This window comes from Phytophthora cinnamomi, assembly GCF_018691715.1.
Source record: "Phytophthora cinnamomi strain GKB4 chromosome Unknown Contig7, whole genome shotgun sequence".
NCBI lineage: Eukaryota > Oomycota > Peronosporomycetes > Peronosporales > Peronosporaceae > Phytophthora > Phytophthora cinnamomi.
In genome coordinates, this window is record NW_027150940.1 from 461,920 (window position 1) to 488,680 (window position 26,761).

The window sequence follows — 26,761 nt, forward strand, 5'->3', positions numbered from 1 at the left end:
TGGCGACCGCGTATTCGCAGCTCGGCTTCTTCCACCTTCTCTTCTTCTACTTTATGGCTGTTGTGTGGTCGGCGGCAACTTCATTTCCTTCGTCCTCGCTGTCGCTGGCTGCCTCGAAACACTGACCGCGCAAGCCTCGGCGATCATCAGGGTGTCTCCGTGCCGACCTTGGAAAGCGCTGACTCAAAGAGAGGAACGTGGACGATCTTGGCGAAGGTGCGACGGACCTGGTTGTCCCCAACCAGAGCTCTATTTTCCTTCGAAACAGCTTTTATAGAATGTCAAATAAAAAAGTACTTTATTGATAATAATCATATGTACCCTATGTAACCTACTCCTCTTGCTTAGGGTGGCGGATTACTGCCTACACTAGCCCGCAAATATACTCGCCAGACGAGGAACGTGCCAGAGATATTCACGAACACCACATGTACTCATCGAGATAACCGTCGGGGGAGTCCTTCTTGATGCCGTGCATTGCCTTGATGAGCATCTCCCAGCGTCGCTGAACGGTGTTAGTTTGGGTACCGCCACAGGGTACACAAAGTTGAGGCTATGATTTACCCAGCTGTGATCTTAGTGCATACCAGCTAGCATACGGTTGTCGGCGAGGGTGTGGACTTGGGCGCCCAGTTCACCCTTCCAGCCACGTAAGACGCAAAAATATCAGTGCATCACTCAAGTTAGTAAACAATACCGTAGGTAAAGCATCAAGTACCTGATGACTACGTACCGTGGTGTAATGAATTTCTTGATTGTGGGTAGCAACGTCGCCTCTGTGCGTGGGTTGTACACGATGCGCCCGAACCACTGTCCTGTCGACTTGTCCAGTCCGCCAAACAACCCAAACCCGTTATAATAGTTCCACCGACCGTACTTGGACTTATTCTTCTGGTTGGTCTCGTCAATCGCGACGATGTATCCTTCCTTGCCAATCTAAGCGCATAGTACAGCTAGGAAGGGTACATTAAAATATCACAATACCGTGTGTTTACCTTAAAATCTCTATTTAGCAGCTGTTCACGCGGCTCCCCGCGTACCAATCCGAGGCGGTGTTTTCACTGACCTTGGCCATAGGCGGGGTTTGTCCCTGGGTTGCCCGAATGCACCACCATGCGAACATGATACGTGAGTGTTAGCTTCATCCTCGAGAACCACGAGTTCGCAGTAAAGCTGCACTGCTCCTGCTTGCCGTCGGGGAGGCGATTTTTATTGCAGCACCGCCAGCAGCACGCCCAGACGATCAGGCGCATTGGATGAGCGCATTGCGGGCAGAACACGACCATCTCCAGCAGCACCATCTTTATCGGCTATGTGGCGGCTTATACCTCGTCCGTGGTGGCCTCCGTGACAGTGAGGAAGACGAAGAGGTGGGGCCACTGGAGATGGTAGTTGTGCGCCATTTGGTCGCTCTATGCAAATGAGAACAGAGGGGTTTTAGAAGAACGGAGCTGTGCGTGGTGTGTCCTACAAAACAATTGGTTGTGCTCCCTGCCGAGATCGATAAACGGGACACTGGATGCACGGCACTGACACGAGCGCACCGTGGTCGCTGATGTGCGTCTACTATGCTGACCGATTACCCTACCATGGCCGAGCACCTTCGCAGGCTCCCCCCGAGCAGTCGATCACCGACCGGATTACCGCGACGGTGCTTCGGCCGGCTGGCTAGCTTCCTCCTGAGAAGGTATCGATAGCAGGCGGTCGCGCAGATCCCCCATCACGTCGTAGACGCTATCGTGTCCAACGTAATGCATAGAATCGCGAGACCAGCCTTCAGATATCAGACCACATGAGACGCCCGACTCCCGGTCGACGGCTGTTTCCATGTTCTTCTCCGCCGTCTGCACGCACGACGTCAAAGTCTTGGAGGTGGGGATGGGTGGCCTCTTGCTCATCGAGCATGTGGCCATGTTGGCGACCTCGGTGATGCCCCCCCCCCACATACACAGTCATACAACCACTGGTAGCAGCGATTCATCTCCTGCGATACGAAGCCAAAACTCTGGATCCTGTCACCGCGAGTCGCCGCCGCGTACATCTCCTCGCACTGAGGGGGATTGGTGATGCTGTGCGACATCAAGTTGGAGTAGCCAATGTCGAACTGTTTCTTTCTCGCAGTCCCGCTACTTATAAGTAGACTAGCACTTATGACCTGTAACGAGTACAAAAACTAGAAAAGGTTTAGTCGTTCAAATATAACACGAGCACAATACTGCGAGTATGCAGACTCGTACGATTGGGCGACTATATATATTTTACAGCATGAACGTGCCATCACCGATCGATATAGAAGTGAGTCCGTACGATGTTTCTGTTGAAGTTGCATGAAAATACTATCCTACAAAATATGGATACTAATAACGAGTGAGTCTGCATGAAAGCGAGAGTTTCATTTTGTTTAGAGGTTTTGAGATAATATATCGCTGTGTGCCATCGCGTACACAATTTAAATAACGGAGACGCTAAAACTGTAGTTGTTACGGATCTGGTCGTCTCAGCAAATCCTAGAAGCGCGAAAGAACCCCCAAGCGTGTATCGGCAATGTAGCTGGCGATGACGACGAGAATGATCACCTTTCTGGAACCGAGCTCAATAATCAACGAGACCGTGCGATTGTGGTTTACAACGGTTTGCTCGCTCAGCTTCTACGGCATTTGTCGCATCTATGAAGTTCTTTAGATGAAGAATGGAGATATCCAACTCAGGCTTCACCGCTAATCGCGCAAGGGCAATGTGACAACACGGGAGATTTTTTTCCTACCTAAAAGCCGTCTAAAACGTACCTAAATTCCTTTAAAAAAATCTCCGAACAATTTTTTCTTAGGTCCGGTTAAGAAGACGTGTCGTACACCAAAATCGGGGTAAAAAGAGAGAAGATGTGTATTGATTGTCGCTACCGGGGATTATGCAATGAAGTCAGTAGAGAGGCAGTGTATAGAAACGGTAGCGGATCGGGTGGGTCGTGCGCGTTGCCGATGTTCAATCAGCTAATGCTGCAGGCATTGTCGGGTATGTCACGTCGGCAACGGCAGACCCATCTTCAACTCCATCTTCGATGCGACGCAGGCCTTCAAAGAACCGCTGTGACTCGTTCTTGCACACCTGCATGAAAGTCATCAAGTTGGGATGCGACCGATGGAATTGAGAGGCGAACACACGATTGTAAGACTCCAGAGGATTGTTTGTCTTGGATATGAGCCCCACATCGTCACTCAACATGTGGTGCACATTCGTATCCAGGTCGTAGCGTTTTAACCACGTCGCGCGAAAATACTTCCAGAAAGAAGCCCACTTCGTCTTGTCGCCTCGCCGCGGCTCGAGTTGAGATGATACATGCGCAATACCCTGCTCCTTTTTTGCGCGTGGGAACACCGTCAACAAATCGAGACATCCAGGCAGCATGCTTTGCTTGACTTGGTCTAGTGGGATGTGCAGAGCTACCATTTTCCGGCGAATAGCTTGCTTCCAGTGGAAAAGACAGCCAACGCTATTGGCGTTTGGGAACTGGTCTTTGACACTCTGCAGTAAAGCCAGCTCGAAATCACAGCATACGACACCAGGATTGAGCTTCATGCCGCTCTGTACTTTGATCCAGTGGAGGATATGTCAGTAAGTCCAGTCGTTTTTAGCCTGCGCCAGGATGTAGAAAACAGGCACAACAATCTCGTGACCCTGGTCGTAAACCATGGCGATTACCACCTGCTTGAACGGCCTAGAAGCAACTGAAAATGTCCCGTCAATGAAGCGTTGGAGTCCTGGATTGTTCAGGACATGTAGGAGACCGGGATGAGCGAAGCCAATCAATCGGTGCAAATCACGCCCGTGCGTGTACGAAACGTTGAACTGTAGAAAAGGGCGATGGTCGACTGCCGACAGGTTTCTGTGCGGTGGCATCTCGATAGCGCGAAAGGCATCCCCGCCAGTAGCATCATCTCTGGCGCGGTATGCTAGATCTCTGCCTACCCGCTTCTTGATCAGATTGAGGCCGCTCCCACGGCCGTAGCGAGTAATCATTTCTTGTCGAGCCCATTCCCACACGGCGGTAGCAGTAGCCACCAGGTCTTCGACTGCCTTTTTCCGTATAAGCTCGGCCATCTCGTGCGTGACATCACGTGCAGGAGCTGTCACGACCGCGGTACACGTGTGCCCGCCACGAAATACAATGAAGTACCCGTCTTTCGCTGACTTGTCCCCATCTTGTTGACTACGGTCATCACCAAGAAACGAGGCGAAATCCACGTCACGGACGCTACCGTCGTCACTTGCGCTAGCGTCGGACGGGCTGTCTACGTCGTCGTATTCACTCCCACTGCTAGTGTCGTGACGGGACCCGTCTGTGTCATCAGACCTTGTCTTGGAACGCTGATCGGGCGTAGCCGCCGCCGCTGAAGCTGTCGCCAGTAATTTGGCTCGCTTCGCCTTTTTGTGCTCAGCCGGATACTTGATGAGCTTGGCGAGACATTTCGTTGCTTCGTAGTTAGCACAGCTGTAGTACTTTGTGCCCTTGTAGTCTCGCTTGAAGTCGAAGTTTTGGCCGTTGTACCACATGGCTAGTTGAATAATGAATGAAAGACAAGGAATGACTTGGGCCGGCAAGGTATGACACAAACACATCTCTTTTTCTATTTTCGTGGGTAAGAACCTCATAAAAAATCCATCGCAGCGCCCTCGCATCTCATCCGAGTTCTGCAAAAAATTAGGCTTTTTTAGGTGATTTCTGACTCCGATTAGGTTGTTGTTAGGAAGTTCGCCGTATACGTTTTAGGCCATTTTAGGTAAGAATTTGTATCATTTTTAGGCATTTTAGGTACGTTTTAGAAGGCTTTTAAGTAGAAATCGCACCCGTCCCGACAACACGATTCTGTTGGTTTTCTATTCGTAATAGAAATACAGACCACGACCCACTTATAAGCCGGACGTACTCACTTCGCCACCTTCAGAAAGAAGAACAAGTTGCTAAGGCTTTCGCGTATTTAGAGAGGTGGTCTGCGCACGCAAGTTCGAATCTCCATCACGTTTATTGAGACACTGAATACGAATTTCCTGCACTTACGAAAGTACCCCACAACGGCTCGGAGAAACGGAAAGATGGGGCTGCTACTGCGGTAAATGGACCTTCGTTCGTGAACATTGGCGTGAAATGGGGCTCGCCGATGTCGGACGGCAGTTTCAACCGGGTGCTCAACGTCGTCGCTGAAGCTGTTGGAATCGGCCGAAACCTGCTCGGTGATGGAATTTGGTTTTGCGTCTCACTGCTTTCGACGAGGTGGCGCTCAACACCGATTTATCTTTGCACTAGAATAGCACAGGTGGCCGTATAAACGCGTGAAACGGTGGGCAGATTGGGCACCAAGTGAGAAAACTGAGACGGTGACAAGGTATCTACTAGATGACTTTTTGGACGGAGAATGAAACTTGTTGGATGACTCGATATCACCCGATTCAGTTTCGTGCATTGATGCAGCTCTGGAAAGCACACTAAATATTAATTATAGAGACGATCAAATGAATAGCAACGCTACCGAAGCGTTACAAACGCCTATGAACGCTCTGGGTAAGCACCCGTCTGTATCCAGGTTTCGTGTGCTAACGTTGCTTCTGGAATGTCGCGGGCAAATGGTGAAGAACATCGCAGAAATCGAAAGTTCAACGCAGGTGACACTATTGGATGATGACTCTGCTACCGTAATTGACGTCGTAGTCACGCATCTGGCGTCTGGTCTTCCTGACAATTTGGGAGAGACTACGTCAATCAATACTGGAAACCCAATAATTCGTGTCTGCGAGCGTCCATATGCTACCACATGAGGGTGAAATGCACCGATCGTGTCTCTCCCGAATGAAAATCGTCGCCGAGTTTATTCACGATGAGTACAACAGCAATGTGGAGTTATTTGAGAAGGAATTCGCAGGCGATGTGCAGGGAGAGATGACTGTAAAAAGGATTCAAAGCGCTACCCGGAAGCGGAGGCAAACGGAGGGCTAATCGTCCTCTATTGTACCCTCGTCTTCAATCGTACTGCATACAATTATTAATAGAAAAAAACGAACAAAGGTGTCTTTTCATGCAAGTATTACGCACGTTATACCTAGACACGTCAGCCATCGCCGAGATGGTTGTCCTCGTCTGAGTCGTCAGACTCGCCTTTTTGAACTTCCTTATGTGCTCGCATCAGCGCTGTTGGGGTCACTAGCTGTCCTGCTTGGATTTGCTTCCTCTTGATTTTCAGTTTTTTTAATATTCAAACGCGGAGTCACCAGTATGGTTGTTGCCTGCAAAATCTTCGTCATCAATTCCAAATAGATCGACTGGGAACGGGTATTTGCAGGCAGACCCGATGAAGGCTTTGTGTCTGGCTTGGCCTAAGGATTGCTCGTGGTATACCAACAAACATTCGTAATCCAGCTTGCGGTCACATTCTGGCCCTTCCAAAACTGTCCTTTGGATAGTCTCTTTGCAGACTAGGCGTCGATGGGGAAGGGACGTACTCAACAACCACTACCACACCCTCTTCAATATCGACATCTATAGAATCCCGACTGCTACCACACCTTGGATCGTGTGGAATCCAGCGAATCACGCAGCACAGGTGTACAGGTTGTTGGCAACTCTGTTTTCTGCATATCCACATGCTTTCATTCTCTCCACCGTCGTGGTCGTCAAGAGATCGTAAACACATGTAGCGGTCGTTGACGCCTTCGCGACTTTCTCTTCGTTCTTCACTAGTCTCAGGAACGGTTACTGCGATCTGTGCATCTACATCTGGCAGTAATAGAGGGCCGATAAGATCAAATTTACTCCACTCAAAATCTGCCAAGTCGAGCAGGTGTGACGCCACCACCTTGTTGTTACTCCCATTTGCTTGTATGTTTGACTGCCATCTTCGACAGCGTAATCGTGGTCGTCCTCGTGTAGAAGCTGGTCGAGGTGGCTGATCTCTTCACCTAGCACATCGATGACGCTAATATCCGTGTGACGTAGGTCGCTGTTTGGTACGTCACCTTGATTGCGCATATTGCGGTTTCATTTGACTTCGCGTTTGGTACATGTGGTAGAAGTTCTCGACACGGTACAGAAATGGGCAGCACCGACCTACAAGGTCACCGCAGATGACGCCGCAGGTTGTCGGGGCGCCCGAAGTCATGCACACACGTACTACATTCCCGCCTACTACATTGCAAGCTATTTTTATGCTAGTGCTCAAAATCAATTTGGAGTGTCATCTGCTTGAAAAACATCCCCGTCGAATTAACTTGCTTGACTTCCATCTAAAAATTGCCTGAAAAGAATCTGCGCCTAGTTCACACGCGCGCGAGAAGTAGTACTGTGCAATTTTATGTAGGGTTAGGTGTATTTGAGCACACATGATCAAAAACGTTTGTACTAGTATACAATAAACACAGCATATTATTATAATAGGGTAAGGGTAACTCCATTTTTTGTCGTTGCTGCCTTGATGTTACACTCATCCGGCGGTTGTGCCGGACCCGAAAAATTCAGCGCTTCATTATCGAATATACCGCGAAGCCCCCTGCTCTATTGGTGCTACCAGCCCGAAGCGCAGGTGCGACAGCTTTTTTAGTACTGTAAAATTGTTGGGTCATAATTGATATTTCGCAATTAAAAATTGATGTTATATTTTCTGCGTTTATAAGATTGATGGTCTTCCTAGCAGGGTCATAACTTTCTCTGGCGAGGACAGCGACGAATCCGATATGGATTTAAGGCATACACGTCTTGCTTCTGATACTATTGCACCAGCGACCTCAGATTGGCCTCAGATTAGTCTGGGTGAAGAAGAAGCTAGGGCCTTCGCCGACAAGAATCAGCACGCAAAGTATCGCACTGACACAAACAGCACAAGCACCTACCGGAAAACTTATGTGTACCGCTGTTCGACGTACAATGCTTGCCATAGTCGAATAAAATTATCGTATCCAATGGTTCTCCCAGGTGTTTGCTGAGCTTTCAGGATAACATTATACCTACTTCTCTGAATCTCCTCATTAAGGTATCGACAAACGAATCGCGGAAGCTGTTGATGTAGTTTTATTGGTTCCTCGGGTCCAAAAGCGGCAAGGACGACTCTGCTCACGGGGTTTGCGCAAGCTCCTGAGATGCTAGAATTGATTCCGGAGGAGTCCCAACTAAAGTCTAGGAAGTAGATATTGACAGCGACGAAAGCATAAAAACAACTTTCTACTTACGCCGATGTACAAATGTGGACTGCCGACAAAAACGGTTCGATGAGAGAAGCATTCTTCGATATGATGGGTACACCCCAGGTTTTTGATCCGGAGGAAGAGGCTCGTATATTTGACCAACAGAATTTTTCATTTAAAATGATCTGATCATGCTGTCTTCTTTCCGGTATTCTGTTGAAAATGATAAACCTACACTCGGAATCGTCGTTACGTCACGACGGGTTTTCTTAAAGGCACTTCTAGCAATCATAAGCCAGCCAGATGGCGTAGTTGGTGTGACAGATGGAACATATCGGTTGCATCGTGGAGGATGGGTCGTGGTTGATTTCGGAACGTGTTGTACACGTTATACACGAAACAGCTATGCACAAACTTTATTCCTTTTGCTTACATTTTCGTCAGAACTGAGAATGCTTGGTATAATATGTTTTTTCACGTTGTGCAGCAAGACGTTTTGGAATGTTTTGGACTCCACTTGAAATTAAAATTTGAGTCTCTCGGTCACAGGGACAGTATAAAAGCAGTGTTATTGTGCATAAGTGGCCTAATATTGTTTTGACAAGTTGCTGGCCTCACGGACTGCGTGGTACCTTCAATTCAGACAACTTGAACAAATTAAGTTGTCGTGATATGTATAAGAAGCGCATTCGCCCGCACTTATATGTTGTACTCCTGTCGCTCTATCAAACAATTGCAAGAAGAGGCAAATCGGATAATTGCGGATTGGAAGTCTCACGGCGAACGTGAATATGGGGGCATGGTTCGAGGAGGAGTACCTCACAGATCCGTGGCGTCGGTGGTTCGCTACTGCCACAGGTATGCATGGCGTAATACCAAAGCAATACCTCATTGATACACACCACAGATCAATAAACATGTTGGCGACCATTTCGAAGCGAGCGTCGACTGCTGTTGTTTTGAATGTGTGTCTCCCAAGAATACTACTGCAAGAAGGGGAATTAGGAAGTATTTCACGCAAACTCCGTCCATACTGTGTTGGACCCGTGGCAGGTGGGCTGAAATTTTGGGCAACACTGCAAATCACATGATTAATTACAGCAAACGTCGTGATCGTCCTCCGATGGAATTTATTTCAACTCACGTGCATAAATGATCCATGCCAGAAACAATCTCGGGATACCAGTGGACGAAAGGCGCGTCAAGACGTACAAGGCGTCGCTGCGCGGGTGGATAAATAAGAGTATTACGCTAGCGGATGTACAACTTGGGTGTCTGGGCTTACACAAAATGCAAATAAATAACCAGCTGAGTTTCGAAGGTGCATTTGACAGTGCACGTGGCCATCAGCACTGTGGAATCGATCCGAGCAAACTTCAGGTGTGACTGCATTTCATTTTATCCGTCTGGGTGGCGTTGCGCCCACATTCTTGCTAGCTTACAGCTACTATAGCATATCGGGATTGGTCAAATGCTCGAAGAGCCAGAGCTTATAAAATTGCCCGGGCGACCTACGGCGAAGCCAAGGCCGAATTATAGCGGCGACGGTGCACCCAACAAATATTCAGTGGCAAAGCTTGTCCCAAAATTCATTAAACGTCGAGCGCTCCCGTTCAAAATTAACAATCTGAAGGAGTTTGTACTTGACGAAGCCAAAGCGTTCCTAGAGGTCGTGCCAGGGAAAGTAAAAAACGCATGCGCTACACGATCTAGTGTGCATTTGACGCTGTGAGTTTGAGCACGGAGTCACTGAATACCTGGTGGTTGAAAAACTGGCCGAGTGCGTTGAACGGGCTTGAGTGGCAATGTACCACTAGTAGGCAGCAGTATTCACTTTCCTTTCACCTTTCTGCAAATTTGAACTCCATTTTCTCTACATGGCTTAACAACACAATACAGCGCACGTTTTCATTTAAAAAAAAGTATGGTTTCAATGTAATAACAATACGTTTCGTAATACAGTACTCAGTAGTCAAGATTTCACACGTTTGCTTTAAAAACGCCTGCGCAAATGCCAATTACTTAACAAACTGCCACAATTGCCTGACTAATATCTTATCCCGTGGGAACTGCGATTATGGTGGCTTTTGTACATGGGCCAGTAATCAAACACTGACGCGGGGACAGGGAGGTGCCTGGATCGATTCTCGCCGATTACAGGACTTTCCATGGAGGCCGGAGATAGGCAATATCTTGGACTAGCAGCCACTCCGTGGAGTGGTCCACCCTGCTAACCCGCACCCCGGAGTAGGATAGTTGGGTGGGCTGGAGGCCCTAAATTTCGAAAAATGCCCCATAGTGTAATGAGGGGTATCAGAACCAACCCGAGTAAGCCTCAAGCCTGGTGTGTTGGGTTCTGGTGGATTAAATCCCTGTAAAAGGTGAACCAAGCGCCACCCTCTTCATGGCACATGTGACGGGCGCAGTGGATTGTCAGTTGGCGATCCCTGCCGACTGCAACGGACGACGACGGGATGGAGAAGCCGCCGTCATGAAGCTCACGACCTGTGGCAAGAGTCGACGGAAACCAACATGTAGTGGTTACTTAGATAGCACAGGGAGAGAAGGTCCTACATAGCATGCATGAAGAAGGTAGCGAGAAGCTAACCAACGAATACACTTTGCAATTCGCAATTTCAAGAGCAAGTCGGCGACAGCAAGGCTGCCGGCTTACACGTTCAAGTTCAGTTTGTCGATGCTGACGACTCTACAAAATATATTTTAGCTGTGCACGAACAGCATGTGAAAGTTCAGTCCTGTGAAGTGTAGCCGTGCCAACCCGGGCGGCGACTTCGGGAGTACAAGTACGAGTGTGAAGGCCAAGGGCGTCACGCTCCAAGCCCACCGCAAATCACAAGCTTCGCCCAAAGACTTGGTGAGGTGGAAGCAAGAGAGAATCGTGGACGAGGAATCAGTGGAGAATCGTTGTGCAGAGACTGGAGAGTCGCCTGCATCCGTCCGACGTCCCGTGTTGAAGTCTAACAACAAGAGGCTGCCGAAGTCCTTCGCGGAGTTTGAGTTGCGTATTCCAGTGGAGAATATGACTGAGAAGAAACTAGTGAATGCGATCGAAAACATCATCGGCAGCGTGATTAACGACACGATTCCCGATGTGATGGGGATCATGGTGTCCAACCTGAAGATGGATTTGAGGCAGAAGGACGTGAAGGCTAGACTCCTGGAGTACTTTGACTGCATGGAAAAGGTGATCGAGGTGCATGGTTTTGCTGCATGCCTGAAGGATAACATGAAGCTGAAGTGATGGTGGAGAATCTAAGACCGGCTACACTCAAGGGGCAAGTGAGGCGGGCACTTGAATGTGATCCCAGCTTGAAGTCTGATCTTCACCGTCTTTTTAATCTCGTCAAGCACGAAACTATTCGGAACCACCAGGCCTACGACATGTACCAGCACATGGTGACAACGGAGGTCGTGATGGTAAGAACAAGAAGCTGCCCGACAATCCAAGGGAGCAAATCCGCAAGGACGATCGGCGACCAAGTGTGAAGCCAACACACAAGAAGGGGGAGGGGCTGTGTGCACTGCAAGCGCAGCGACCACTGGCTGGAGAACTGTCCGAGCACCACTGAGGAGAACAAGAAGGACGCTATGAAGGCGTTCTTGGAGAACAAAAGACGTGGGAAGGAGGCATCCACGGTGAAGCGCCTGGTCACAAGTGACTCACTTGGAGAGAGTAAAGTGATCTTCAACGAACTTGTGGTCATGCCCTATTACGTCGACAACGGCACAACGCACAACGTCATCTCACGCAGTATAGTGGTTGAGTTGCGGCTCCTTGATCTGACCGTGACACTCAAAGACTTGGAGCCTCCTGTTCGAGGCAACGCAGTTGGTGGTGCGTACATCAGATGCACTCAGTCTGTTGATTTGGATATTGGCCTGCAACAGTGACTGGTAGAGTGTATATTCGCGGCCTGACGTGTGTGATCACCGAAACTGGTGAAGATGAATTATCGCTGGGGAAGCAGAATCTAAAATCGCTCGGAATTGTTCTTGACGAGCTCCTCGCAGTCTAGTGACTCAAGGTTCCTCTGACATTGATCCGTTTGACGACGAAAGTGAGTACATGGAGATTGCGCGACCTGATACCGATGCGACCAAAGCTAGGTTGCGCGAAATGGTAGCTGTAGCTGTTGACAATGGATTTCCTGCTGAAAAATGCGATCAATTGTACGAGATTGTGTCGAAGCGAGATATATGGCGCCTACAGATTAGTGACGATCCGCCTGATCGCTCGCCTTCGTTCACATTCGCCTCAAGGAAGGCGCAGAGCCGTATCGCCGCAAACCTCGAAAGTATGCTCTGGTCCAGCGGCAATTCCTCCGGGAGTTCAATGAAAAGCTGATCCAACTTGGCTGGGCATACAAGAACCCGGAGGGTTGCTGGGTGTGCCCAGCTCTGCCAGTCCGAAAGTCTGGAAAAGAAAATGAGTGGAGCCAAACAATTGATTTCCGCCCGGTGAACGTTCTCACTCAGCTGCTAGCTGGTGGCATGACCAATAATGAGTCTCACCTTGAAGATGTCAGGGGGGAGCAGCATAATCAGACGGCTGACTTCATTAAGAGTTTCTTTCAACTGGCCTTGGCAGCCAAAAGTCAAGAATGCCAGTGCTGACGGGGAAGTTATAACGCCCACACGCCTACAGCAAGGATCGGTGGACGCTTCGCTCCAGTTCCGGCAGTCTATAGAGAACGTGACGCGTAAGAAGGACCTACTGATCAAGAATGTGCTTGTGTGGGTCGATGATCTGTTCATCTACGCGTCGACTATCGATGAATTTCTCGAGGTCGTCGACTTGATCTACTCGCTGCTAGAAGATAATGGTGTGTTTCTTGGTTTGGACAGGACCTGCCTGTATACTACGAGTGCGAAGTCGCGTGGCCGTGTATTGGCCAAAGTCGGAGTGACGTACGCCTCTGATAAGATCCAGGCACTTGTGTAAAAGCCTGCGTCAACCACGGCTGGGGCGTTGCAGCAATTGCTTTGGGCTACGGGCTGGATGCGAAGCAGCCTAGTTGACTTCGCTAGGATCTGCAAGCCGCGTCAAGACCGGTTAGATAAAGAATTAACCGGAACCCGCCGAACGAAGAAGGTTGCCGGCAACATTGTGATCAACTTGGCGTCAGAAGAGCTCGATAGCTTCAACAACGTGAAGGACCTGCTGCGCAATGCAGCTACACTTGCGCTGCCCGATCCAGAGGCTACTATCTGCATGTATAGCGACGCAAGTGATGAATGGTGGAGCATTATCTCACAATGTTGAAGGATTGGAGCAAAACGGCAGCAGTAGCAGAGGGGAACCATAACCTCCTACAGTGTATCAGTGGAACCTTTTGTGGTGCTTCTAGCGATTGGAGCGTCATCGAAAAAGAAGGGCATCCCAGTGTTTGAGCTTACAGTCAGCTTGATTATCTTTTGATTCGAGACAAAGGCTTCAAGATGTTCACGGATCATCGAAACCTCATCTACACCTTTGCTCCAGGGACTGAGATTAAGAAGCACGTACGCGGAAAGCTACTGCGCTGAAGTCTGAAACTTAACGAGTTCTAGTATGAAATTGAACACATAGCTGGGGACGAGAACGTCTGGGCAGACATGTTCTCTAGGTAGGCAGGCCAAAAACCTGCCGTGGCTCGGACGACTTCGGTAACGCTTTGGGAGATAGAGAAGCAGCCGCAACTGAGACCGCTTGCCGCGGTTGATTGACCGACTATTGAAGATGTCATGTCAGCACAGAGTGGCAAGGTCGCACCCACCCCTCAGAACCATGATGGGCGTGGTGTACAAGTGGACTCGTACCATAGGCTGTGGGTTCCGGGCACGGCTGGTGGCCATCTCCAGCGACTCATGTTGTGGCAGTCAGAGCCACCGTGGTGTTAACGCAATCTTGAAGGCTACTTTGACATCAACAATGTACACATTAAAGCACGCCCGTTCTGTGCATCCTGTCTACTGTGCTGTCATGTGAAGGGTGGAAACACTATACCTCGGCCCTATGGACAGCTGTACAGATCCAGTGAGCGCAATGAGGCCCCCCACACGGGCTACCTCTTCATGGCAAGTACGACGAGTCAAGTAACTACATTCTGGTGCTAACAGATGACTACTCGCACTTTGTGAGCTGGTGCCATGTAAGACGGCTGACACGGTGACGGCCGCAGGTGCGATTCTGCAGTGGAACCTGAGATTTGGACCGACGAAAGCCCTGATCAGTGACACTGCAACTCACTTCAAGAATGAAATCCTAGCTGAGCTATGCCGCTGCACCCAAACCCGACAGGAATTCACCGTTGCATATTGCCCCTGGATAAACGGTAGTGTTGAACCCATCAATAGGGATATCTTGCAGGTACTGAGAGTGATGGTCCTGGAATTCCGGCTGCGCCAAGAGCAATGAGTAGACATTCTACCCCTTATCCAAGCCAACCTAAACCAGACACCTGTTCAATCTCTGGCGAATCTGGCTCCGATCGAGGTGTTCACTGGTCTGAAGAAGACATCACCGCTTGAGAGCAACGTGGTGACCTCGGATGAGGGCAAGGAGTGCGTCATGACACTCGATGACCTTCCTGTCGCAATTTCGGCCAACGTTGATGTCCTTCGCCAGAAATGCCACAGCATGCACAAGAAATTGGAGCAGGCAAAAGAAAAGCAGACTCGATGCAATCAACGGAATCAACGAACAGCGCACGCAGTGAACTTCCACATTGGAGATTATGTTTTGTGGTCCCGGATTGTGTCGAGTTTGAAAACCAACACATTATCAGTGAAATGGATTGGGTTTTACAGAAACATCGATGCCAAACAGAACTCCTTCACTGTTGAGCACCTCATCAGTGGATCTACTAGGGACGTGGACGCCTCCCGACTCAAACCCTATGCCGACAGCTCCTTCAAAGTGACTGAAGAGATTGTCGGGCACATTGGCAATCAGGACATCTACCTGATAGCCTGAGAATTCGTCCAGCACCGTGTGACGAGGCTCGCTCGGATCTTTCCGGCGAACCCGTCATCGGCCGGTCGCCGACGCACTATGTCCCACGCACGGCCCTTAGTGAATGGAACGGGGCGGCTGGCTTCACGGAACTGCTGCTTCAACAATAACTGGCTTGGAGAGCATGGACACACTCTCAGCAGAAGCCCCAGGTCTTAGCTGGGAGTCTCACCCACTTCGCTGAGACTGCTGTGACTCTGAAGCCACGACGATTGAAGTTGACTATGGATTAGCTTGACTCCTGTGACGTTCGGGTTGTGGTCCCACCGCTGAGCTTGGATGTCCCGGGTAGATATTTTGATGGCTAAAGCTGAGCCGACCCGGTCTCAGCTGAACTCGTTGCGTCTTGGCTGATAATCGGTCCGCTTTGGTGATGAAGGCGCTGATGGCTTCGAGTCTCAGCTGGAAGAACTGAAGTCCCCGGGTCTCAGCCGAAGTCAGCTGGGTTGAAATCGTACTATCCTGAGCTTGGGTGGTGTCAGCCGGGCCAGCTGGAATCTGTATGTCTTGGCTCAGATGTTTCAGCGGGATGTGCTTGGGCTCATCGGACGCTCCGGAGTCTCAGTTTGGCAACCCAGGTCTCAGATGACGCGGACACTGGTGGACACTTATGCCAGGGGTCTCAGTTGGAATCTCGCCTGAGACTATGGGGTCTCAGAATGGCCGATGGGTACACGGTAAATGCGCGCTGCCGGAGGGTCGCGTCATCAATGATGACGTTCTCATATATCAGCCGGGATGGGACCAGATTACGACACACTTTCGGCCAATGATTCACCGAGGGTCAGCTACTCATCAATGAAGCTTCGTTGAAGCTTTGCAGGACCCATGCCTGACCACGCTGGATTTTGTTGAGCTCGGCCCTTTATTGGCTAAAACTCAGGGTGAAGCGCTGAATGCCTTAGGCAGTCTGACAGCTTGCAGGATGATCTTAGCACCCTTTGTGGGTGCTCTCCGAACGGCTTTGTGAGCCCCCACTTGATAGGTCTTTGTTTGCATGTGTTATAATTGAATCAGAGTCGAATTTGCCCCGAAGGACGGTTCCTTGTGTAAAAGGGTGCTGAGTGCCGGTTCTATCAAAACCAAAGCCCCAAATAGACTTTTTGGGTGTGCCTCGGTGTGAGGAGGAGCTTAATTAGATATTTTATATTATTACGTGATCTGGACGACATTACCGACACGTATTTCATATTTTCGGGGATTAAGCGACTCTCCTGAGGTTTCGGCGGAGCGACTACGCGGGGGCTGAGATAACCTCAAGTCTTCAGTGCGGTTTCTGAATTTCGCTCATATTTGAGCGTGGTGCGTGGGTTCCCCTGGGTGCAGACCGAGAACCCAGACTACGGACAGGCTCAAATCGAGCCAATTTTCTCGGGCCACTCTTGGTCTGAGGGCCGAGTGAAGACATGTGGAAACGCTATCAGCTGGAGCCGCCGGAGGAAGTGAAGAAGCTACGGAGACAAGGTCCGAGGTCTCGGAAGAGGTGGACAAGTTACGTGTGGAGTGTCGTGTTTGTATTAATGAAAACCCGGGGCAGATTGGGTTAGACACGTGCGAGCTGAGACTTGTTGAGTGGGGAGCAGGTTTCGTTTGGAGAGTATTGGAGATATCTGAAGTGGGAACAAGGTTGCTGTGGCTGGCTGACGTCTGGGCCCAAAGCGTAGCCCTAGGAAGAACCGTCAATGAATCGCAAGGGAGGTGCACACGCCGCGCCTGACCAAGGACCGGAGCTGGGAAGTTTCGTCCGAGCCGTTATTGGGCTCAGCAGAGGTATTTCAGCTGAGACCCCAAGACTCTGAGCCTTTTGTGCTCTAGTCCGGCGTTCGGCGGTCTACGTTTATCCAAGGTTCGATCTGGAAAGCCGGGAGTTTATCTGCACCTCGCCATAACCGTCTGAGTAATGACCACGACTACGACGTCCTGGTGGCGTGGGAAGGGCTTGTGGACATCGAGAACCCTTCGGAGCCAATACGCACGGTGTACGAGGATGTGCAAGTAAAGTTGCAGCAGTATGTGGATAAGGTCGGTGACCTTCAACTCGCGTTGCGCATGCAAAATCTCAACTTAGGGGGGCCAAGTTGCAAACAAGCGCGCAACCAGTGGTCCTTCTCGGGTGATATCAACTCGGAACGAGAAGGAAAAGACCAGCAGCGAGAAGCAACAGCAACAGCCTGTGTCCCGCACCAAAACAAAGACCAAGGACACGAGCGGATAGCCTGCCTTTGAGGGCATTGTAGGATTGTCAGTTGGCGATCCACTGCCGACTGCAACGAACGACGACGGGATGGAGAAACCGCCGTCATGAAACTTTCGATCTGTGGCAAGAGTCGACGGCAACCAACATGTAGTGATTACTTAGATAGCACAGGGAGAGAAGGTCCTACATAGCATGCATGAAGAAGGTAGCGAGAAGCTAACGAACGAATACACTTTGCAATTCGCAATTTCAAGAGCAAGTCGGCGACAGCAAGGCCGCCGACTTACAAGTCCAAGTCCAGTTTGTCGATGCTGACGACACTGCAACAGGGAAAGAATGCGTGGACTCCTTTCTATAAGTGTTAAAACAACCTGATTTGAACATCATAATTATCCAATGATATAACGCTATTCCAGCAAAAATAATGAAACCCGAGTCGCCAAACTTTTCCGCCTGGTGACGGTGGCCACCTCTATCTGGATAACGGTTGCAATTTGTCCTAAACCGACCTAGTTTACTCAATATATCTAACTACAATGAATATTTTCCCCAGTACTCACCTTTCAAAATGTTGTGGGAATTCCTGTTACATTTTAAAGATGTACCGATATTTTGGTACATAGGTACATCAACCACACTGGCGCTGCGAGAGCCACTCCACCAAGCACGCAACTATGTCGACAGGTGAGTCAAGGCTGTACGCCGCATCATGATGCCCGCCTAGTGCCTGCTTGCCTACACCCCATTGTGACCCCCTCTGCCCGTGCATTCCAGCGAACAACGACGACGCGCCGCGCACTAAGTTCTTCCTGCGCGGCAAGGGCGGCATCGAGGCCATGTGGGGCCCGCCGTCCTCCAGCAAGGACGAGGTCAAGATCGAGCGCGACGAGACCTTCAACGCTCCGGGCGCGGCGGACCTCATGGAGTTCTCGGAGGACGGCAAGCTGCTGGTGCTGGTGCGCACCGCCTCAGGCTTCACGGTGCGCGACTCGGACAGCGGCGCCGTGGTGGTGGAGGTGGAGAATCCGGGCATCCACGCCGTGGCCTGGTCGCCGCTGGCCTCGCACCTGCTGACGTGGCAGCGCCCGCAGAAGGACTCGGACCTCGGCAACCTCATTGTGTGGGACGCTACCACCGGAAAGGAGGTGGCGCGCTTCAACCACAAGTCCTACACGCGCGACGTACGTTGGAGATTCGTGCTGGGTAGCTGGGCGGAGTGATTCAATGTGGTATAGAGGACTGACGGTTGCTGCGTTGATGCGTTGATGCTAACAGAAATGGCCCCCGCTCCAGTGGTCGTCTGACGAGACGATTTGCGCGCGTCAGAGCGCTAACGGTGTGGTGCTCTACAGCGGCCGCGACATCGCGGCGGGCTCGATTGGCCAGATCAACCTCCCGGTACGGGTCTTTGCGAATTTTGTACCACAGGGATGTATGCACTGCTGACGACAATTCTGTTGTGACGACTAGAATGTGGCCAACTTCAGCGTCGCCCCTGGCAGTGCTCCGTACAAGGTGGCTCTCTTCGTTCCGGAGAAGAAGGGCAAGCCTGCTAGCGTCAAGATTTACCAGTTCCCGAGCAACCTGGATACCCCCACCGCCACGAAGAGCTTCTACAAGGCTCAGGATGTGGCGCTCAAGTGGTCTCCTACTGGCAGTGCGCTCATTATTGAAACGCGCACGGACATTGACACTTCGGGCAAGTCGTACTACGGAGAGACTGGACTCTTCTTCCTGCAGAGCGACGGTGAGTATGACTGCATCGTGCCGCTGACGAAGGAAGGAACGGTGCACGATGTTGCATGGGACCCTACGGGCCGCGGCTTCGTGGTCATCGCTGGTGCGATGCCTGCGCACGCAACGCTGTACGACAACAAGGCGCTTCCCGTGTTCGAGTTCGGCGCCGCGCCTCGTAACCACGTCAGCTGGAGCCCTCACGGACGTTTCCTGTGTCTTGCTGGATTCGGCAACCTTCGCGGTGACATGGATTTCTGGGAGCGCAACAAGCTGAAAAAGATGGGATCGGCCACATCAAACTCGGCCACTACGTTTGCTTGGTCGCCTGACAGTCGTTACTTTGCTACGGCCACTACGTTCCCTCGTCTGCGTGTGGACAACGGCTTTAAGGTGTTCCGCTACGATGGCACTGGTCCCATCCACCAGGAAGAGCGTGGCGAGCTCTACGATCTCAAGTTCCGCCCGGCTGCCCAGGACGTCTACCCGAACCGTCCTCAGTCTCCGCGTCGGAAGGGTGAGGAGGCTGACTTCGGCTCCTCCTCCGCCCCGAAGGCTGCGCCAAAGCCGCAAGCTTACCGCCCGCCTAACTCGACCGGTGCGCTCGCCGCCATGATGCGCAAGGAGGAGGGTGGCTCCAGGAAGCTGGACCGTAACAAGTACGTGGCGCCGCGCAGTAGTGCTCCCACAATCCCGGGTATGGCTGCTCCTCGACCCATTCCAGGCATGGGAGCAGCTGCTGCGCCGAAGAAGCTGAGCAAGAGTGCGCGCAAGAAGAAGGCGCAGGAAGCCGCGGAAGCAAAGGCTGCAGTCGAAGAAGCTCTTGCTAAGGTCGCTGGCGCGGCGCCTGCTCAGGAGGCCCCGGCGAAGCCGACTGCGGATGAAATGACCCCGGAAGAGAAGGCCAAGAAGGTGAAAAGCTTGCTGAAGAAGCTCAAGCAGATCGACGCCATTAAGGCAAAGAAGGAGGCCGGTGAATCGCTTAATGACGACCAGTTGGAGAAGCTCAAGACGGAGCAGGCTCTGCGCGACGAGGTGACCGAACTTTCGGCGTAAGCATGCGCGCAAAGGGGGTGATGAAAACGTGAGAGCTTTAGAAAATGGTGCGTGGAAGAGCAATATAGAGCAAAGCCAAAGGGGACGCGAGGAGGTAATGCTGGGGTCAACATAAGTAGAACGAAGCATTCCTTCCGTTTTCGTAAGTTTGCCATTACTTTCTACGAGAGCCAATTCAGGTCAGATCTGCATGCATTGATTACGGTTTAGTTTACTTCGCTACGCTTGGGAAGGCATACATTGTCCATTTCGGTGACGGCGTTGATGGAGGAGGTACAAAATGCTGTATATGCAAACCACAACACACGGAGTCAATTTTCAATGTGGAGGTGAAAAGGGGTAAGTATACATACCGGGGGAATCGTGGAGGCCCCAGGTGTCTGTGGAAAAACGATGTACGAGTCCCAAGCTCGTCGGACAGCGATCAAAGTGTCTATCGTCAAGGTCTCTGGGTCGAGAGATTGTTTCAGAGTGCTTGGTGATGCTGATAAACAGGGGACTGGTTGCTTCTCGGCGGAATCAGCCTTTGCGTGTTGAAGAGGAAGAATAACGTCGTGTTGACTACCTTCGGCGGTCTTCAGAGCAGTATCAGGCGTTGGATTGTCTTCATAAATCGGTGTTGCGCATTCGCTCTTGAACGAACCGACTGCTCGACGGATGCTTGCTTCAGCACGGCGCCGTTGTTTGGCCCGCTTTCGATAAGCCTGCATACAAGCAAACCAGAACACGCTTCCGTCAGCTTCTCAAGCACCAACGCAAGAAACTGCACCTGACACCCACACACCTTCTTTTTGATCACTCGTGCAGCAAACAGTCGGATCTCTGCGAGCTGCTGCTCAGGGAAAAGACCGGAGGTCGCGTTCATCGCTTCGAGTTCCTTCTTCAGCGACTCGCAAGCTGCCAGTTTTCGTTCCCTCTGCACTCTCAGTCGAGGCGCCTCCACAGCCACAGCTGCATCTCGATAACCGTGACCTTCTTCAGAGTTGGCACTCAACGACTCCAGCCGCATCTCCACTGCAGCCAACTCCGTTGCCGCCTCTTTCAACTGTTCCGTCAGCTTCTGAGCTCGCGCAACTCGACGTCGCAGCCATCGCAACGGAGGCTCGCCAGAGCTCTCTGCAATCATTTTACTAGTGTCCACCAAATTGCAATGCGTCCGCCTGAAATTGTCCAGCCACGTTTGCTCTGCGTCCACCACGGGAGGACGTGGCGGCGGCGGAGGAGGACGAGGAGGCACGAAGCGAGGAAAAAATCCGCGCGGAGGACATAGGGGCGGCGGATAGAAGCGTGGCGCACCTGGGAATCCACGAGCAGGCATTGGAGGTGGTGGAACGAACGCAGGGCGAGCTGGCGGCCGAACCCATGGCGTCTGCGGCGCAGGCGGAGGCCAGCGAGGCGGCGGCGGACGCTGCTGCTGCATCCTATCAGCGTTATGGTTTTGTGTCGCGTACATCAACCACATGGTGTACACCACACATAATTGGAAGCATACTGAACGCAAGTCAAACTCCGCGGCGACTATGACGGACGTGCACGGCGAGCTGCTGCAGTGCGTGCTGCAGTTGGCGGCATGCAGCGACAAGGTCTGTGCGTGCTTGTGGATGTACAGCCTGCTGCTGTTGCTTACTGACTTCTACTATCTTCCTCTCTCTCGCTGGTGACGCAGCTGCGCTCGACGGACGCCATGCTGGGCAAGTTCGTGGGCCGCATGCAGCAGGACCTGCCGGCCTCCGGGATGCCGCAGCTGACGTCCAAGCTGGCGGTGGTGCCGGCCAACCCGGAGAGCGAGGAGCGCACGCTGGAGGAGAAGTTCCAGGAGATCTACGACCTGGGCACGGAGGCCACGGAGCGCCTGGAGATCACCAAGACGCGGCTGGAGAAGGAGCTGCGTCGTCGGTCCGAGAGCGTACGCCCCGCCGTGTCCAATTAGTCGCCCAGTAGTGGAGAGAGTACTGAATATTTGGGTGTGCGTTTGGGTCGTGTCTGCAGTTCCGAGACCTGGTCAAGAGCAGGAACACAGACATCCAAGAGGAGTACGCGCGAATGCTCAAGGAGCTGGACGACCAGACGGAGTCGTTGGACCAGGAGATTGCCAAAGAGAGAGAGTTGAAGGCTGAGCGGGCCAAGCGGCATCGCGAAGAGGCCCTCCAGAAGAAGGCCAGCAAGAAGCAGCATCTTGATGAGGAAAATACGCAGCTGAAGGGCGAGCTGGACGACTTTACGTCGGAGATTCGGCAGCTACAGGAGGTGTTTGCAACGCTGGAGAAGGAGGAAGAGAACGAGAACAACACAGAAGACGAGCAAAGTCCGGAGGAACGCCGGCGACTTGAGGAGGAGCGTGCGCAGAATGAGATTGTGGAGCTTCAACAGGAAATCGTACTGCTGAAAGAGGCCCAGGAAGCGATTACGGAGAAGATCGATGTACGTGCTGCTACGCGCTATCTTGTCGAGGCACAAGACTGACAGTGCGATTGCTTTTATTGTTCCATCACAGAAACAATCACTAAAGGCTCAGTATGAAGAAGAGAAACAAGAAGTACTGGAAGAGACAGCACATGTAAGTATTGCGGATAACTTCGTTCGCATTTTTCCGAAGCGTACACCGGATAATTCTAACCCCTATGTCCTGGGTGTTGCAGCTCAAAAGCTTAGTCGAGGACCTCACACCTCAAATCACCTCCAACGGCGTCCGATTGCACTCGTTGTTACGTACACTAGCACCTTCTCCAGGCATCGGAACGCTCATGACACGATTATACCAGCAACTGTGTAGTGATTCGCCTTCGACGCCGTCGACTGACTTGCCACCCACACCACGAAAGACGGTCGACCTGAAGGCGTTCCTCAACGTACGAAGCTCCCCGCCTGTACTTGTACTTGTCCTAGCTACTTTTTTGTTTCTAACGGTGTGTTTTCCGCCCATTTGCCCTAACAGAGCTGTCCAAGTTTTGAAGAAGGCAACAGAGCAATCGACGAACTCAAGAAGCTGCAGCTGATCCATTGCTACGAGTCAAGTGGAATTATTGCGTTAGCCGACTAGAAAACTCACCATTATCATGACAGCCAAACCCTTTTGTTTTCATTACGTTCGTGACCAAAAATGCTCGTGATAGAAGCACCAGCCATGATTAGCCCTGGGTAGCAAGTTCGTGAATGCTTCTTACAATTTGCTGGTGCTCTTCTTCGTGAATTGCTTCTTGAGCTCCATCACCGTCGCCAGGAACTCGCCCGACGCCGCGCGTCGATCCAGCTGCTCAAACTCGTAAAAAAGCGCCTCACGGATCTTCGGCGCGCGTTCACGACGCAGCAACGACTTGTACACTGGCAGGCTGGTGCGGTTGAAGCGGTTCGTGACCAGCGGCGTCAGCTCCGCGAGCACTGCGTCCAGGAATCCGTTGGTGGGGAAGACCTCGCCCACAATCTTCGCGTCCAGCGCTTCCGTGGCCTTGTACACTTTGGAGCGGATCACCAGGTTGTTCGCCACGGTGGGGCCCAGCAGGTGCGGGAACGTGTAGGACGACGCAAACTCCGGCACCACACCAATGCGCAGGAACGGCGTCCAGAAGGTGGCGCTGTCCGCTGCGTACACGAGGTCGCAGTGCATGAGCAGCGTGACGCCGATGCCGATGGCTGGGCCGTTGACCGCCGCCACCAGCAGCTTCTTGCAGTCCAGCATCTTGTGCATGAACTTGTGCGACGGGCTCTGCGAGGGCGGGCGGATAGTGCCGTTGCCCACGGTGGCGGCCGTCTCCTTCACGTCGGCGCCGCTAGTGAAGTAGTCACCGTGGCCCGTGAGCACGAAGGCGTACAGAGAGGCGTCGGCCTCGAACTCGTCCAGCGCCGCCGTCAGCTGCTCGTAGACTGCGTCGTTGAAGGCGTTCTTCGCGCGAGGGCGGCACAGTTCCGCCACGAAGATGCCGCCAGCGTGCACGTGGCGGCGCACCACCGTCTCCTGTTGCTGCGCGGTCGCCATGCTCGATCGATGTCTGGATGCGCGTGGGATGGCCGATTCGGTTGTGCTTTGTCAAACAGGAGCTTCAAGCTGCGGATTTGAAGTTGAGCTAGCGTTGAGTCGACAACACGCTGTAAGCTAACCAAACCTTTCTATCATGATGATCGTATTGAACAGGACACCAAAACAATAAAATTTCAAGAAAAAAGAATACATAATTTTGAACTAATTCCACATCCGTAAAGAACCGTAATCACTGGGCGAAGCCCCAGCACTGATGAGAAGATCAAGGGCGAGGATATTTCGCAATCGCAGTCGTCGCCGTGCCCGCTAGAATATCCTGGGCGCCTCGCGTATGCCGATGAAGTGAATGCATCGCCAGATGAACACGAAGCAAGCGACAGCTTTCCAGCTTAAAGTATCACTTCGGTCAGAAAAAAGCACGGGAACTGTTGGGCTAGAACAAAAAAACTAGTAGCGGCGAGAAAGAAGCTTCAGGAAGTGCTGGCTCACACTTGTTATCTCTGGTTGCCTGAGTGCAACCCATGGCTCGTTGGATACAAGCCGACAGATGCTGATGTAGGACTATACGACTGTTCGAAACTACGTGCTTTAGAAGTACCAACCGGTATCGACGTAGACGACTACTTTATCGGCCTTTTCCTTAGGATGCGCTACTTTGAGTCTCACAAGAAATCCAACTATTATCCTTCCAAGAAGTCAAGACCAGATGCACTTGTCGAATCATGAAGCATTTATGTTATGGCGCTGAGGCGATTCCGCTCGGATACAGTCAATATATAAACAAGCTAGAACGAGACCTCTAGAGTGACGACGCCAAAGTGCTGGTTCACCAGAAATAGAACGAGGAATGCATCCGTTGCTGCCTACGTCGCGAATATCAATACCCTATGTGCTATACGGCCGCTCCACGTGTTTTAGGCCCAACTCGTACAGGAAAGAACGGGCGTATAAAGAACTGAACTCTACAGCATTGTTGATAACTTCGACCAAAACGTGAAGACGCATGAGCAGATTAAACGAGATGAAGCGTTGGTCGAGAAATTGAGAATGGAGGGGCTGGAAGTGTATCTTGCCCAAATGGATCACCTTTGCATAGTTCAGAATTTCCGCGACACGAACACCAAGGGTTTCAACAAGTATAAGATGAATCTAAAACCTAAACGCGAGATGGAAGCTCTGGAGGAGGAAAACGTATGAAAGATTCGGTTGCTGAAATAAAGGAGGACGTAAATGGCTTGCATAAGACCATGTAAGACTCCAGTATTTACCGTCGGCAGGAACTCGAGAAAGTATTGCTTAGTCAGGAAGTAGCATTTTATAAGACAAATTACCGGAAAAAAGCGTTTGCATTTTACAATGAAGTGTAGTACAATGTGACCCCATCGACAGATCTCTCTGTTACCATAAAACAACATATGCAAATGGCCTCCTCCAGTGCTCGTCATCTCAACCACCGCCATCCCCAACATCGTCGTTACCAGCGAGTCTATCCTTGCGCCCAGCTGTGTAAATCGCCATCCGTCAAGCTCCATCGATGGAGCGTCTTCGTCCTTAACGGCTCGACCGGCGACGCTCCTACCTGATCTGCCACGCCCACGACACTAATAGCCGACGCAAACGTCTTTTTCAAGTTGTCCGCTTCCGGTTCTGACTTTCCTCGCCTGTCTACGACACCACCGTTGCGTTCACCAAGGCCCTCGTTCACTGCGTCTCCGCTGCTGTTTCCACCTCGACCAGTGCCCCCCGGGTAGATTTGAGGTGCGCTCCTGTGTGCCAATGCTGCTGTCGGACTACTCCAGGCAGAACCGCTCTGCCTTCACCACCTCGATCGGTGACGTACCAGCCTGGCCGGTTTACGCTTTCGGTAGATACCCCCCGACACTTTAGGCGCTTCCGCCACCAAATCCGCGAGCGCTACCACCGAATGCGAGTCTTCGAGTCTGTCGCTACCGCCGCCCCCGTGGCGCCTAATCCTCGAGCAAACAAAAACAAATTGGATCGAAATTGGGATCAAACATTTTTGTAAGAAAGGTCTATTCGTGGAAGTGTAGATTGGGGGCTGTTGTTGTAACGGAGTTACACGCACAAGTGGCTTGCAGCCACTCGTGAATTTAACAGATAGGTTATCTGTTAAAAGTTTTGGATACTTCCTCACCTTGGTGTAAGACACACCAATGGATACATTGAAGTGGGCCACCACAATGAGTGGTCCACAACTACCCAAAGATCCTATTGGTAGAAAGCAGCATCTTTCTACCAATCAGAGACATGCATATTAGCGGGGCTCTGACAGCCAGCCGCTGTCAACCCTTTCATAGATGATAAACAGTTTTAGCAGATTTTTAGAGGAAGATCAATTTACAAGCAATACAGTTCTCATTTTACCTAATCTAAGTCACTTGGAATCCTATCTTACTTAACTTATATTTGTGTTTTCAAATATAATTAACCTAAGTAATTACTAAGTACTTACGCTTCCTCATACACGTTGCGCAACGTTTACGCAAAAGTAGTGAGTCAAGTTAGACCCACTACACCTGGTAGCACTTTGTAGTCCGTCCAACGACCGACTGCTTGACGTTCGTACGCGGTGTACGAACGCGGAGCCGAGAACCAC

General features: G+C 51.3%; 6 protein-coding genes across 6 annotated transcripts; 3 read left to right on the forward strand and 3 right to left on the reverse strand.

Annotated features, from left to right (window-relative positions):
* Positions 1 to 2,982: 2,982 nt before the first annotated feature.
* On the reverse strand, positions 2,983 to 4,551 carry IUM83_11029 (uncharacterized protein; the record flags this gene model as incomplete). Its single annotated transcript, XM_067935565.1, has 2 exons — positions 2,983 to 3,522; positions 3,967 to 4,551. 2 exons carry the CDS (start codon positions 4,549 to 4,551, stop codon positions 2,983 to 2,985), a joined length of 1,125 nt encoding a protein of 374 aa, XP_067798733.1.
* Positions 4,552 to 11,206: 6,655 nt separating this feature from the next.
* On the forward strand, positions 11,207 to 13,129 carry IUM83_11030 (uncharacterized protein; the record flags this gene model as incomplete). The annotated part of the gene is made up of 2 exons (XM_067935566.1): positions 11,207 to 11,380; positions 12,833 to 13,129. 2 exons carry the CDS (start codon positions 11,207 to 11,209, stop codon positions 13,127 to 13,129), a joined length of 471 nt encoding a protein of 156 aa, XP_067798839.1.
* A 4,923-nt stretch (positions 13,130 to 18,052) lies between these two features.
* On the forward strand, positions 18,053 to 20,168 carry IUM83_11031 (Eukaryotic translation initiation factor 2A; the record flags this gene model as incomplete). Its single annotated transcript, XM_067935567.1, has 4 exons — positions 18,053 to 18,062; positions 18,153 to 18,559; positions 18,654 to 18,776; positions 18,849 to 20,168. 4 exons carry the CDS (start codon positions 18,053 to 18,055, stop codon positions 20,166 to 20,168), a joined length of 1,860 nt encoding a protein of 619 aa, XP_067798718.1.
* Positions 20,169 to 20,379: 211 nt separating this feature from the next.
* IUM83_11032 (Stomatin protein) lies at positions 20,380 to 21,294 on the reverse strand (the record flags this gene model as incomplete). The annotated part of the gene is made up of 4 exons (XM_067935568.1): positions 20,380 to 20,451; positions 20,522 to 20,577; positions 20,812 to 20,872; positions 20,953 to 21,294. 4 exons carry the CDS (start codon positions 21,292 to 21,294, stop codon positions 20,380 to 20,382), a joined length of 531 nt encoding a protein of 176 aa, XP_067798840.1.
* Positions 21,295 to 21,688: 394 nt separating this feature from the next.
* Positions 21,689 to 23,208, forward strand: IUM83_11033 (uncharacterized protein; the record flags this gene model as incomplete). Its single annotated transcript, XM_067935569.1, has 6 exons — positions 21,689 to 21,751; positions 21,835 to 22,074; positions 22,158 to 22,589; positions 22,663 to 22,725; positions 22,808 to 23,017; positions 23,104 to 23,208. 6 exons carry the CDS (start codon positions 21,689 to 21,691, stop codon positions 23,206 to 23,208), a joined length of 1,113 nt encoding a protein of 370 aa, XP_067798719.1.
* Positions 23,209 to 23,328: 120 nt separating this feature from the next.
* Positions 23,329 to 24,141, reverse strand: IUM83_11034 (Enoyl-CoA hydratase/isomerase family; the record flags this gene model as incomplete). Its single annotated transcript, XM_067935570.1, has 1 exon — positions 23,329 to 24,141. One exon carries the CDS (start codon positions 24,139 to 24,141, stop codon positions 23,329 to 23,331), a length of 813 nt encoding a protein of 270 aa, XP_067798836.1.
* Positions 24,142 to 26,761: the final 2,620 nt, after the last annotated feature.